Source organism: Ursus americanus, chromosome 15, assembly GCF_024610735.1.
Source record: "Ursus americanus isolate L20-20 chromosome 15, mUrsAme1.1.p, whole genome shotgun sequence".
NCBI classification, from domain to species: domain Eukaryota; kingdom Metazoa; phylum Chordata; class Mammalia; order Carnivora; family Ursidae; genus Ursus; species Ursus americanus.
Window position 1 is genome coordinate 53356673 of NC_142141.1, and position 13163 is coordinate 53369835.

At 46.3% G+C, this 13163-nt stretch overlaps 1 protein-coding gene across 2 annotated transcripts in view; it reads right to left on the reverse strand.

Moving 5' to 3' along the window:
- Nucleotides 1-12471, reverse strand: part of OTULIN (OTU deubiquitinase with linear linkage specificity) — a 31479-nt gene extending 19008 nt beyond the window's left edge. For both annotated transcript variants that reach the window (XM_045787158.2, XM_045787157.2), the window contains exons 1-2: nucleotides 12160-12471; nucleotides 4874-4950 (exon numbers count right to left, since the gene is read on the reverse strand). In XM_045787158.2, coding sequence (XP_045643114.1) covers nucleotides 4874-4950; nucleotides 12160-12335 — 253 coding nt within the window. In that variant the 5' untranslated portion in view covers nucleotides 12336-12471. The remainder of the gene's footprint in view (nucleotides 1-4873; nucleotides 4951-12159) is intronic.
- Between the last annotated feature and the right edge of the window lie 692 nt (nucleotides 12472-13163).

Below are 13163 nucleotides of genomic sequence, written 5' to 3' on the forward strand. Positions count from 1 at the left end.
TAGATAACCCGGAGGTCTTCCAATGGGTCTCCAGTGTCACCACACCTTCTCCACATGGCAGCCAGAGTGATGCATTTAAAACTTAAGTTGGGCAACTGCCATCACTCCTGGGTTCTGAGAGCTCCAGAGCCTCCCGTCAGAGTGGCACCGATGTCCTCACTTCCCCCAAGGGCCCCCTTGTTCTGCCCCCACACTGCCTTTCTGGCCTCAGGTCCCACCCCTCCCCACACTGACCATTCCAGCAAGACCAGCAGCCAGCCTCCCGTGGACCTTTCCCACACACTGTGGGGCTCTAGCACTCCCTACAGGTCTCTGCTCAAATGTCACCCTACACCTGGATATCATGTCACACATACATACCTTCCTTCTATTCCCCTTACACGGTTCTGTTTTTCTTCTAGGCACTGATCAACACCTGACATATTTCTTTTTCTGCATTTCTCCCTAAACCCCCACTCACACCCACAGCCACGAACACAGTAAAGCATGATTCCTTCGTGGGCAAGGGCTTATTTTGTGTCTCAGCTGTGTCCTCAGCACTTGGAACTTCACTGGCACAAGGTGAATACTATTCTAATCAAACTAGTCATGCAGTAGGCTGAGCTATGAAAAAACACACCTAACGCTTTTTAATTTTTGTATATCCATTATACAAAGAGATAACACCTACTACAACAAAAAATATATTTGTCTTTATTTATACTCTGCCCTCACTCCAAAAGACGATAAGCTATTGATAATAAGCCAGAAACTAACAGAGCTCTCAATGTCAGTTAAGCCACAGACCTCACTTGACTCTAGTAAGACATTTAAAATACAACTCACAATCAGACAAATTACTTAGTAAAGAAAAAAAAAAACGGGCTTTAGATTTTCCTTGTTTAACATATACGGTTGAGGTTTGATTTTGTGGTATACACGTATGCACGCACATGGGTATGTGTGTTTTAGGAAGAAAGTGAAGTAATTTTCAGGCATATCTTGACTTCCTTTTTAAATTATTGAAAAAGTAAATGTCAGCAAGGAAATTAAGATATAAACACAGAAGTACCTTACGATGTATTTACTCCTGAGGAAAGATGTAAATTAAAAACACATTCAGCTCGATTCAACACATATTTACTGAATGTCTACTGTGTGCCAGGCACTGAGCTAGAAACTGGGGCTACCATGGCAGTGAAGACCCAGACTCTGTCCTGAACGGATTTAGAGGCTCCTGAAGAAGACAAGACTACAGGCATTGACAAGCCAGGGGGTGACGGATGCAGGGATGAGTAAGGAGCACAAATTCCTTCTTGTAGGTTCCAGACAATTCTGTGGCGTAAGTTAGGACTGGCTTACAAGTGAAACACACCCTTGAAGCATAAAACCCAGAGACCACAAACACCAATGCTGCACAGCCAATCCTAAATACAGACCCATCAGTGTTTACATTCAAGAAACTTTTTTTTTTTTTTTTTGAGCGTCTACTCAGTGCAAGGAAGAGTTCCTCCTATCTACCTTCTCACTCACCACCCCACAAAGTACAAGGAACGGCAAACACCAGAACTGAGGACCTCAATTAGGCCACGTTTTCCCGCCAGGCAGCGTTACAAGCCTGAACAGAGAGCACACTTCCAGCTCAGGAAGGACCTCATGAGCACGGAGTCCAGCCCTCCTGCTCTCCAGGCCTGCAGTCCTCATTCCTGCCCACACCCAGGTAAGCCCTGGCCCGTGGGCAAGGCGGGCAGGTCCACCACCTCAAAACTGAGAGGAGGAGGCAGGGGACCTCATGGGGTCAGGAGGCCAAGCCACATGCCTGTGCTGAATGAGAGGCCCGCGGGAGGCAGTGAGGGTGGGGAAATGGAGTACCCACACAGCTGCCAGCAGCAAACTGATACCTGAAGTCCCATCCTGCTGCTGTTCTTTGGGAGGGGGTCTCCAACAGCCCCTGCATTCCCTCCTTTAGGACAGGAGCTGGAGGCACAGGACAGGCAGTCCCTGACCTCAAGCAGCTTAACAGTATATGACAGAGTATGCAACAGTTTGTTTAAATGCAAACTACACGGACTGTTACTGTTTCCAAGAAAGAACATTACTAACGTCAAAAACAAAAAACAAAAACAAACCCAAAAGAGAAGCCGAAAACCAGAGGGGTAATCAGGAGCTCAAACAACCAGGAGGTCTGGTCCTTAACCACCATATGGTGACAAAGACAAGGATTCAGAACCTGGAAAGATGGGAACTTAAAACTGAACTTCAGAAAGCTAGGACTCTGGGTCAGAGGGCGGACCGGGGCAAGAATCGCACTTTTCTGTCAACGGGCCAGAGAGTAAATAACATAGGCTCTGAGGGCCATAAGGTTTCCATCACAACTTGTCAACTCTACCATGTGTGAAAGCCACCACAGACAACAGGTAAATAAGAAGTTCCAAACAAACTTTATTTATAAAACCACGGGCACATCAAATTTGGCCAGGGAGCCAGTTTCACCAACCCTGGGACCCCTTTGTTAGCGAAGACTGTTTTTTTCCTAAAGGGAGCATAAGACAACTTTCTGCCTTGGCCTGGGCTCTGGCTTGGGAAAGAGGAAGTCCCCCTGAGAATTCATATCCACAGGCTGGCTCACATACAGGGACAGGGTGGGAATTCAGACTAGCCACAAGACCCTGGAAACCCGAGTTTAGAAATTAACAAAATGGGGCCCAGGGCAGGTGACACAGCGGGTGCCCGGCAGGAGTAAGGCTGAACCCCCTCCCACTGAAGCCGGACCGCACAAGCCCTGCACAGAGACACAGAAGCTGGGCTTACAATTCGAACTCTGAAGAAACAAGAAATAAGCAAAAACAAAAACTGGCATAATTAGACCTGCCAAGATTTTCAGAGAATGAAATTATGACACCCAGAAGACTATGTTTTAAATACTAATGAAATAAAGGAGTAAGAAACATGAGCAAAGGGCAATAACCTATCAAAAAGAGACCAGGCAAATCTGGGGGAAAACAGCACTTTTCTTTCTTCCTTTTTTTTTTTCCCCAGATTTTATTTTTAAGTAATCTCTACACCCAATGTGGGGCTTGAACTTACAACCCTGAGATCAACAGTCACAGGCTCCACTGACTGGGCCAGCCAGGTGCCCCCAGAACTTTTCCAGAAAAGAAAATAGATCTGAAGAAACTACCCAGAAAGGAACAGAGGCTACAAGATAAAAATATCTATGAAAGGGCATGTCATGAAGAGCCTCGGATGACTGAAGGAGGCGAGCAAACATCTAAGAGTTCTGGAAGAAGTAGAGAGAGTAAGAAAAGAAGATCATGGCTGAGAATACTCTCAAACTAATGAAAACTAGGCATCGAGGGATTCAAAAAGAAGACCTCAAACAGTAGGTTTTTAAAAGTACACACTTAACAGACATCAGAAAGAAACTGCAGAATACTGAAGAAAAAGAGAAGACCAAAAAAAACAACCTGACACATTATCTGACTGCAGCACTGTCAACTACCCTATGTTCAAAAGACTAAACTGCTCATCTGGAGTTCTTAAAAGAGAAAGTTAAGATTAAATTTGCAAGCAAACAGAGCTTCCCACAGACAGACCCTTACAGAGGCACTTCCGAAGGCTCTTATTTCAGGAAGGGCCACGAAGAACCGAGATGCAAGGGCTGTCAAGGCACCCACTGTAACCTCAAACGAAAGCTGGAAATGACACAGTTCTGAGATGCTCAAACACCTGCAGAGGGAGGGCCTCCCTGGCGGACAGGGCCAACTACAGCAGAGCGCCCGCAGAGGGATGCAGAAAGCATGAGACCCCTGCAAAGGCAGCAGGGACGCGACGCAGGAGGCAGCACTTTCTCCTCAGGACTCCGCCTAACAAGCACTCCGTGTCCGAAGTGAACGGAGCACCCTCTGCTGCTCCAAGAAGGATGGGGACACGGGACTTGGGGACACACTGGGCGGGACAGCTACAGAGAAGCTGGTCTGCTGTGGCTACCACAGTAAAGAGCTCCGTCAATTCCCTGTGAGGACGACTCAAGAAAGACCTGACAATGATCAAAACCCCACTTTGTATCATTTGTTCCTAACCACACACATGACAGTATTGTTGTTAACCATAAACCAAACACAAGCCAGTTCTCCGAACTAAGCAGCAGAACACGTACGTTACACAGGTGATGAGAGAAAATGCCACTTGTGAGTCATTTATGGCGTGTCCCCCAAGCGCAGCATCCCTGCTCAGCTCCAGCCCGAGCGAGCCAGGGAAGTGAGGGGATTCTTCACAGACAGCCCTGCCGGCCCTGCCCGCAGTGGAGACGGCCAGCGGTCATGCCTCCCCCGAGTAGCAACGGGCCCCTGCGTACGGGGTTTTGAAGGGTGGGGTGAGAAGAGCAGGCCTAACTAAGCAGAAACATGGACAAAAGGTCATGAAACGACGAGAGAATCGTGCTACTGATCCCATGATCATTCTTTCTTCCAAGTCAATCAAATTCACATGGCCAGGTGCGTGCAACGACACACGGAGCCAGCTTCCCAAGAAGTCCTTCCATTTGAAATGAAAAGTGCATTTCAAATCCAAACTCTCCCTCTAATACAAAGGAAATCACGAACTGAGAGAGGGTGGTGCCTCAAGAGAGTGAACAAATACTCACAGGTGCAAAAGTCATAGGAATGTAAAGAACACAGGGAGAATATTTGCATTACGATTTTAAAAGCTCAGGAAACAGTATTCCCCAAACATACCTCAGCAAAATAAATAATCAGATGCAGCTAAGACCCTATGCATAAGAATGTTTCCTAAGAAGCACATCGCAGCATTTTATGAAAATGGATATATCAACTTACTGCATTTTCTACTATAAATAGTAAGAACTCTATGAATAAAACAATTCCAAACATACCTGATAACCCTCTTTCATGTGTAAGTAATTCTTTCTCCTTTTCTATTTCATCCGCGTCACGATACATGTCCTCCTCACTGAAATCACACCAAATCAGACATTTCAAAATTTGTTGCACTAACATTTCCCTCCTATTACAATAGTCACTTGCTTAAAAAATTTATCAGACACTGAAAGCTTAACTTTTTCATATTACATGATGACGATCTGATAAAATATGGATCTTAAAGCTTGGAGGCTCATGCTTCTATCAGCCCACTTCAGAGTTTTTTAATTTAAATGAGACACTTTAACATCACTCCACTGGCTACGTGGCTCTGAGGCCATTTTAACTGGAACATCTATTAATGTGGGCTCAACTACGTTCGTCAGCATCTTAGCATGTGTCTTATCAATGAAGCTCTGTCACGATCCTATCAAGTTCCAAGAATGAACACAGTACTAATAAAAGTATTTACACAGGAATGCAGGCCAATTGCTTTATTATGTCACAAGCAAATTTTACAATTACTACTTTAAAAACAAGGACAGGAGAACATCAATTATTTTAAGTCCCCAAAGCTAAACCCCCCCCCCAAGGCTCCTCCTGCTCCCGACGCCCACCCTGAAGCAGCCAGCCCACAGAACAAAAGACCGTGCTGTTGAGCACATCGCTCCTGTCCCACATACTTGAAGTGCTGCCATTCGACTGACGTGGTACTTATACAATAGGTTCCTCAAGTCTCTAGTCTCACTTAGTGAGTGAACAGAACCTACTACATACTAGAAAGGAAAAAAAGCCCACTGGGTGCTAGACAAGGACTGAAAAAGGATATCATCTCCTTTACCCCTCAAGATAAGCCACAACCTGACAGGGAGGAGAAACAGAAATACCAACTCTATCTTTGCTAAAACCACAAGACACGAGAAAGCCTAAACAGTCCAAAAGGGGACAAAGAACCAGTAAATGACCGAGGCCAGGAAAGCCACCATGCCTCCTTTGCAGTGGAGGCATCTGCTGGATGGTAAGACGGTAAACCCGCAGAACCCCAGAGGGGCTCAGGAACTGGCAGTGCCAAGTACTTCTCAGGGTACAGGAGTCACCCCGAGCTTAAAACGAGGAAACTGGCCGATGTACACATAAAGTGTAACCAGACCCCCAATTCCCTCTACTTCCTCCCTAAGACAGCACAGCCCAATTTTCACACAAGACAGAGGCTCCAGGTGCAAGGAAACAGGAAGGAATTAATAAAGTTTGTAACAAATAAGGAATTAAGTTTATGACCTGAGATACTCCCATCCCCAATTGCCTCGACACCACAGCTCCGGGTACATGGCCCAGGGTAGCAGGAGGAAAGAGGAACGAAGAGGTGAGCAGCAGTCAGAGACACATGAAGAAGGGATACTGAGAGAAGCAGACTGCAGTGGGGAATCTAACATACCCACCTTCCCCCACCTCACTGAAACCCTTTAATGGCTCCCAAATAAGTAGGGAAGTCTGTATGTGGACCTAACCCACCACGCTAGCCTGTATTCTCTGATTCCTCTACACACACCCCTGCTTCAGTCCAATCACCTGGCCAACACTAGTCTATGTTTTTACACCTGTGATTGGCTCAACCCATTCCCTCTGTTGGAATGGCTCACTGCCTAAGACATCAGGACACACGTGGTATGGGTGACCCGGCTATAGAGTCCCATGGCTAGAGTGGGCGCCCAGAAGGTCAGGTTTTAACCACTCCTCGCTCCAGCCCTCATTAGCCCTGTGTGTATGACCATGGAACTAAAGTAAAGTAACAATACCTCTCGGTGCCTACATTTAACCACTTAAATTTAACCAGTGCAAAAAGGACAGTGAGAGAACTCACCTCAAGACTGCTGTGAAAAGGGACACGTGTAAAATATTAGCTCTCTAAAAAGTTAGCTATTCTTATTCTCATACTACACCACTGGTGCAGAGTATTAAACAATTCACCCAATGGTCATTTCTTATTCCTTTTTTTCTCTCTAAATAAAGGTAAAGGTGTGCATGTGTCCCTATTTTTTAAAAAATACTATGGGGATGAGGGGACATATTAGGAAAAGGTACTTCCCATGTTCTCTGACCCCCATGACATTCCAAGTAAAAGGTATGGTGTCACCCAGGGAACCCACGCCAGAGGCAAAAGCAAACAGAAACCAGATTCCCAGGGACTATACATCAAATGCCTAAAATAAAAAGTGACTAAATGTGTTAGTTCTTCTTTTAATAGCTTCATTATATCTTTTGGCCTCCTTGCTAGCTTTATCAAATAGGAGAGAAATTCTGATCCTACAAAACAAGCACTTAAGTGAACCACTTTCTTGACGTCATCAGCAGCAGCATGTCTTCAGGCAAGCCACTTCCCTAATCTTTGCCTTAGTTTTTCTCATCTTCAAAGTGAGAAGAGCAGACAAGATCTGTATGATCTACATGGTTCCTCTTCCAGGTCTTAAGTTCTACCAGACTATGAATCTATGTGCTGTTAAAAATTACACTTCAAGCGAATTCTGTGGCTATGCTGCAGGCACACTTGGCTCCACCTTTGTCCTCTTTCTTTTTAATCTGCAAAATAACCCAAGTGCAATCGCAACACCAGGGCCCAGAGGAAGTTCTCTAAACAAGCATCTCTTGGTACAGCCACACATACAAATTCCCACAAAGGCCAGGAGGAATGGAATGAAAAGAAATCAACCTGAGAACTAAACGTGAAGGGAAGACAGTAGAAAGGAAGATTACTGGAAATTAAAAAAAACACTGATTCAAGATATACAAAAGCAGCAAAGCAGAAATGGGTGAATGGGAGGCCAGAGTACATTCAAATTACTTTAACCACAACCAGATCTCATTCAGATCCTGTGCACAAATGTTTGCTAACTTCCCTGGCCACCAAGGACAAGTATCCAAGGACATTTGCTAACTTTACAAGGCCACTAAGGAAACTGTAATATGGACTTTAAAGGCCACCTTAAAAATGATACTAAAATTGTAATTCCTTGGAGAATAAATTTTAAGTTTAAGCAATACATTCAATTACTAGGGTCAGAAAAGAAGATATTTAACAGCCAAAATGAAATAGTCATCCAACATAAGGACAACCAATTGGAAAGAGAGAGAGAGAGAGAAAGAGAGAAAGAGAGAGAAAGAGAGAGAGAGGTGTGAGAACAAGAAAAATAAAAATTTTAAGAAAATAGTTCATTCAATAATCTTTTGTTTTAACCTTTTTAAGTATCGAAATATTAAGGCTGAAAATGACAAAATAAAAGTTATATATTACACATATATATTTATTTATATTTTATATTTATATATTATGTTTGTTGTATATTTATTATATTTAAACTAGAGGTTTGAATTTTTTTTAAAAGATTTTATTTATTTATTCGAGAGATAGAGACAGCCAGCGAGAGAGGGAACACAAGCAGGGGGAGTGGGAGAGGAAGAAGCAGGCTCATAGCGGAAGAGCCTGATGTGGGGCTCGATCCCGTAATACTGGGATCACGCCCTGAGCCGAAGACAGACGCTTAACCGCTGTGCCACCCAGGCGCCCCTGAATTTTTGTTATGAGAAGGGAAGATAGTGAAATAATGAAAAGAAAAAGGATATTGTACTGTAAGATAAAATCGTCGATGCTGACCAGTTTCGGAAATTTAGTAATCTTTTTTGTTTATATGTCAAGTTGGGGTAGGGATGGGGAATGTCTACCATTTGGCACTAAAGATGCCACTGAAGCCCAAATACTCAAATGATCACCATGGCAAAAGGTTTCCTTCTAGAAAACATATAGATAGCTAGAAAAGTAAGACAAAGTCTTAAATTTGACTTGATTGCTTGGGGACCATGGCATGTGAGTCATGCTCAATTATACAACTGCATTAAATTTTAAAACCAAAATCCTAGTAAGTTCTACTTAGAAAATTCCTAGTTTAGCACACTGTTATTATAAAGTGTGTATTTTCAAGCTCTGGTTTTCTTCTAAGCTAGAGATGAAATATCTTATTCTTAATATTAAGGCAATATATATGATTGAATAAATTACATGATTTTATAGACCAAATTATCTCTTGCTCTGTTCGAAGACCTGCATAACAATAAATGCTTGAAAATTTAATTAAAAAATGCTTACTACATATAGACAAAATTATACGGTTGCCAAGAACCAAAGCTATCAACTAAAAACACAAAGCTCAGTGAAGCAAGACATTTCTGTGGAGCCAGTTTTTCAATTTCTGATACAACATGTAATATGAAAAAAGTCAATTCTAACATATATGCAAAACTAACAAGACAGCATTGTAATCACTCACCATTATAAACATTTGCATTAAGTTCCCCTTAGTTGTCTAAAAAAGCTAAATATGGCTTTCTTCAGCTTTCTGAACTTGAACGCTGCAGTTCATGCTTAACCTGGCCTATCCTAGAAGACCAATGGCCCAGGCGGTGTTGGTAAGACAGTGTCAACCACTGTGACACCAATGTACCTTCCCACAAAGGCACAGGAAAAGCAAAGACCACTCAACCCAGCCTTCTCCACCACTTAGCGGTTGTAGAGATGGGTGAACAACACATCAGATGCAGGAAAGTACCGGCACCCAAGCCAAAATTCCACCTCCCTTCTGCGAGTGGACTTTCCGTGACTGGCTCATGCTACTCCACGTGACTTCCAGAGGTATCTGGGGACAACCCAGACATCCCTAACAATGAGGTCTAAAACAGTCTTTACTTCCAGGTGGGAGAAGGGGCAGGAGGGAGTAGCTACTACCCCATCAAACACATCCCATAGGAGCTAAGGAGCGAGGCGAGTGGGAAAACACATGCACACAACAGCACATTTAGCAACACCCAAGAACAATGGTTTAAGAACTTGTTCGCACTTGAAATCCACAGCTTTCGTTAGAACTCAGCCCAGAAAAAAAATACACATAAAATTTCACCTTCAATTTCAGAGGGGTTCACAGACATATGCTCCCCACCACACACAGCTAGCCTATGGACCCCAGATTCAAGCCAATCTGTCCCATCATCAGCCAGCCAAACACTGGCCTTGAAGTAGTCTTGCCTCTCAATTCCCTAAGCATGCCTAGCCTGGCTACCAACCATGTCTCAGGACCATCTTGGTCCTCAAGAACAGTAGCTTACTTAGCTAAGGGCAAGAAGTGGACACAGCCTCAGTTTCAAATGCAGGGGTGGGGTGAGCAAGGGATAGAGCACAGCAGATGTGCTCACAGAAACAGTGAGGAAGCTCCAAGAAAAGTCAACCCAATCTGGTGTGACCTAAGACTTCTTCAAATCAGACTGTTAAGTCATCGTGTGAGCCATCCTTAGGTCTTGTCCGGGGGATGCCAGCCAACTGCAGCTCTCAAATGAGCTAGAAGAGGGAAGGGGAGAGGTCATTATAAATCATGTTCCTCTGCCTGGTTTTGCTGAGAAAACCAGAAAAAGATAGAGGTAGCTTCCCACCGAGGCATCAGGGAACTTGGCCCTGAAACCTACTCCCTGTCTCCCTGGCCAAGAAGCACCTCTGGAATCTGCCATTCAGTTTCCTACTGTGTAAAATGACAAACCTAGGCTGGGTTTTTTTTTTTTAGATTCCTTTCAGACTAAGTCTATAAATCTACTGACAGCGGTAAGAAGAGGGAGAGCCTCAAAACTTTTTCATAAGGAAAGAGTGCTCCTTCCCACCATGGCCTATTTCTCCAGGTTCTGACTCTGGAAACCATACCCAACAGAAAAACTTGCCAAATAACTATGCATACTTTTAGGAACATGGTTCTGGCTTCAAAGTTCCTGCATCTCGAAGGGGCATGAGAACGCTCCGCTCAAGGCTAAGGTGCAGCTTCTGAGGGGCAGGGTCTCTAACCGGGGAGTCTCACCTCTGACTACCAGGGCAAGAGGAAGGCAGCAGCAGTTAGAAACCAGCATGGGCTGTGGAGCAGCAGAAGCAGAAGACACTCTCTCCTCCTCCCCACCCCTCACTGCCTATCTTACTTTACCCTCAGCAGAGTCTGAAATCGTTCTTTAACCCAGAGAGCAAACCTGCAGCCAGAGACATCAGCTCCAACGTGGGCCTGCACAGTGGCTTCAGTTAAAAACTAAAATGCTACTCTAAAAATCAGGATATTTCATTAAAAATTCAGGATATTTGGACTCTTGAAATACAGAAAATCCAGCAAGCAGAGGGTAGAACCTACTGGACTCTGACCCCTAACAGTGATGGACACAGCTCTCCAGAAACCCATGGTCCACACCTGGACAGCCTCACTCACTTCGGTTACCTGCATAGGCAGGAGTTGAGACTGCCTACTCCAAATCTTTCCCAGTAGCCATTAACACATTAAGTGTGGATACCATCCCAGAGGATTTAGGTGCTCAATAAATGAATGTCAACGCCCAGGCTGAAGAACCATGCACATCAACATTATTATAATACACTAGCTGCATAGGTCTGCCAAGGACCCCTTTTTAGAAAATGCCAAAAAAAAAAAAAAAAATCACATTTGAACACACCTTACAATTCAACTTGCCAGCCAATTACGCTATCTGTCAAAATGGTTATCTGAGTGCTTTCACCAATTTTGGAATTCAAAGGCATTTATATGTGCCTAGAACCTGAAAGTGTAAAAAACGTTTCAGCCTCCAAGTCTATTTCTGCTTCCACCTCGCTCCCAGACCCTTGCTAAAACTATAAACGCCTCCGATTTATGCTTCTTTACAATTCACTAAATAATTGATCTAACCAGCGCTGCCTTTCGTATTTAAAAACGAAGGGGGAAGGGGACAGCTAGTTAAGCCATTAATGGGCAAAAGAGAATTGGGTCAGACTCCGTCCAAAGTCTGTTCAACAGGTGGGGCGCTCATCAAGCGGCGACTTGCCTTCCACGAACAAACTTGTCGCATGGCTCAGTTTTCCTTTGGCTGTGATAGAAAGCAATCTTACTTCCTTCCCCAACCAGGTCGGAGGAAAGATTCACTGGGAGTTAGTTATAACAGTACGCTTTTCCGGTTTGTTTCTCAAGTTCCTGGGCTTTGTTTTAACTATGCAGACGTAAAAACGGGGGCACTGGGTGACCAGAACTGTGAGACGCCAGGCCCTGCAGAAAAACATTTGTACGGACACAGGATACAAGTGTCTTCGAATTCCTCTCCGTCGCCGACGACCTTACCCAGAACCGAGGGCGCGAAGGGCTCTCGGCCGGCTACTCCTCAGCTCACCCCACCCCACGCCAAGCCTGCCCGAGGGGAACGAGCCCGGCGCCCTCGCCCGCCCCCGCTGCGCCCCGAGACTCACTGCTCGGCTGGGCACCGCACAGCGATCCGCAGCTGCCCGCCGGCCGCCGCCTTCCCGCCCTCCCGCGCCGCGGCTCTCGCGGGGCCCGGAGACGCGGCCCCCGCCTCCCGCGCCGGCTTCTCAGCACGGCTCGTGCCCGGCCACGCTCCGGGCTGGGGCATGGTGCCCCGACTCATGCGGCCGCCGAAGGCGGCGGCGACACAGCGGTTCAGCCGCCTCCGAGCGATCCGGGGCCCCTCCCGTCGGGGCGCCCGGCAGTGGCCGCCGCCGCTGCCGCTCTACAGCCCGCCGGCTTCCGCGACTGCGCAGGACGCTTCCGCACGCGTCACCGCCGCCCGCCCCGCGGCCTCTGACCCGCGATGAGGGGGCGTGGCCCGCTAGGACGGGATGGGAGGGGAGCCCTAGGACGCGGAGCTTGCGCAATCGGCTGCGCCGGCTGAGCCACGGGCGATTAAGACTGCCCGCAAGGCGCGGACACTGCGCATGCTCCACACTGCTGGTCCTCCCTGGAGTTCCCCGCGCGTCATACTTTCCCTGAATGTTGCGGCCCGCCGGGGACGTGAGAGGGAGGGAAAACACTGGACGAGCGGAGGAACGCATCCTCGGTGAGGAGGAGGAAGGCCAGCGCAGGGTGTGAAGAGCGCCAACGCTCATGAGCACCTTGCAGTGTCATTCTGGGCTTCAGAGCTGGGCGGGGTTTTCTCAACCATAAGACGAAGGATGTGGGCAGACTGAGTGATGTGCGGCTTGCCTGGCCTTCCCCAAGTGACAGCTCCGTCACGACCCGCCCCCGAGCCCGGAGAGCTTTGGTCTTGGGTGTGGGGTCAGGCTTGTCGCCCCAGGGCTGGGAGTTAGGTCCCTCCCCTCTGTGAGGGCGAAAGGGCAAACTGGTTCTGTGCAGTTGAGCAAGCTCCGCACGTACAGTGTGAGCCGTATCCTTTAAAGTGAGATTTGATGTAAGGGGATATGAGCAAAGGGAGAATGTTAAGAGACTCAAAGATCAG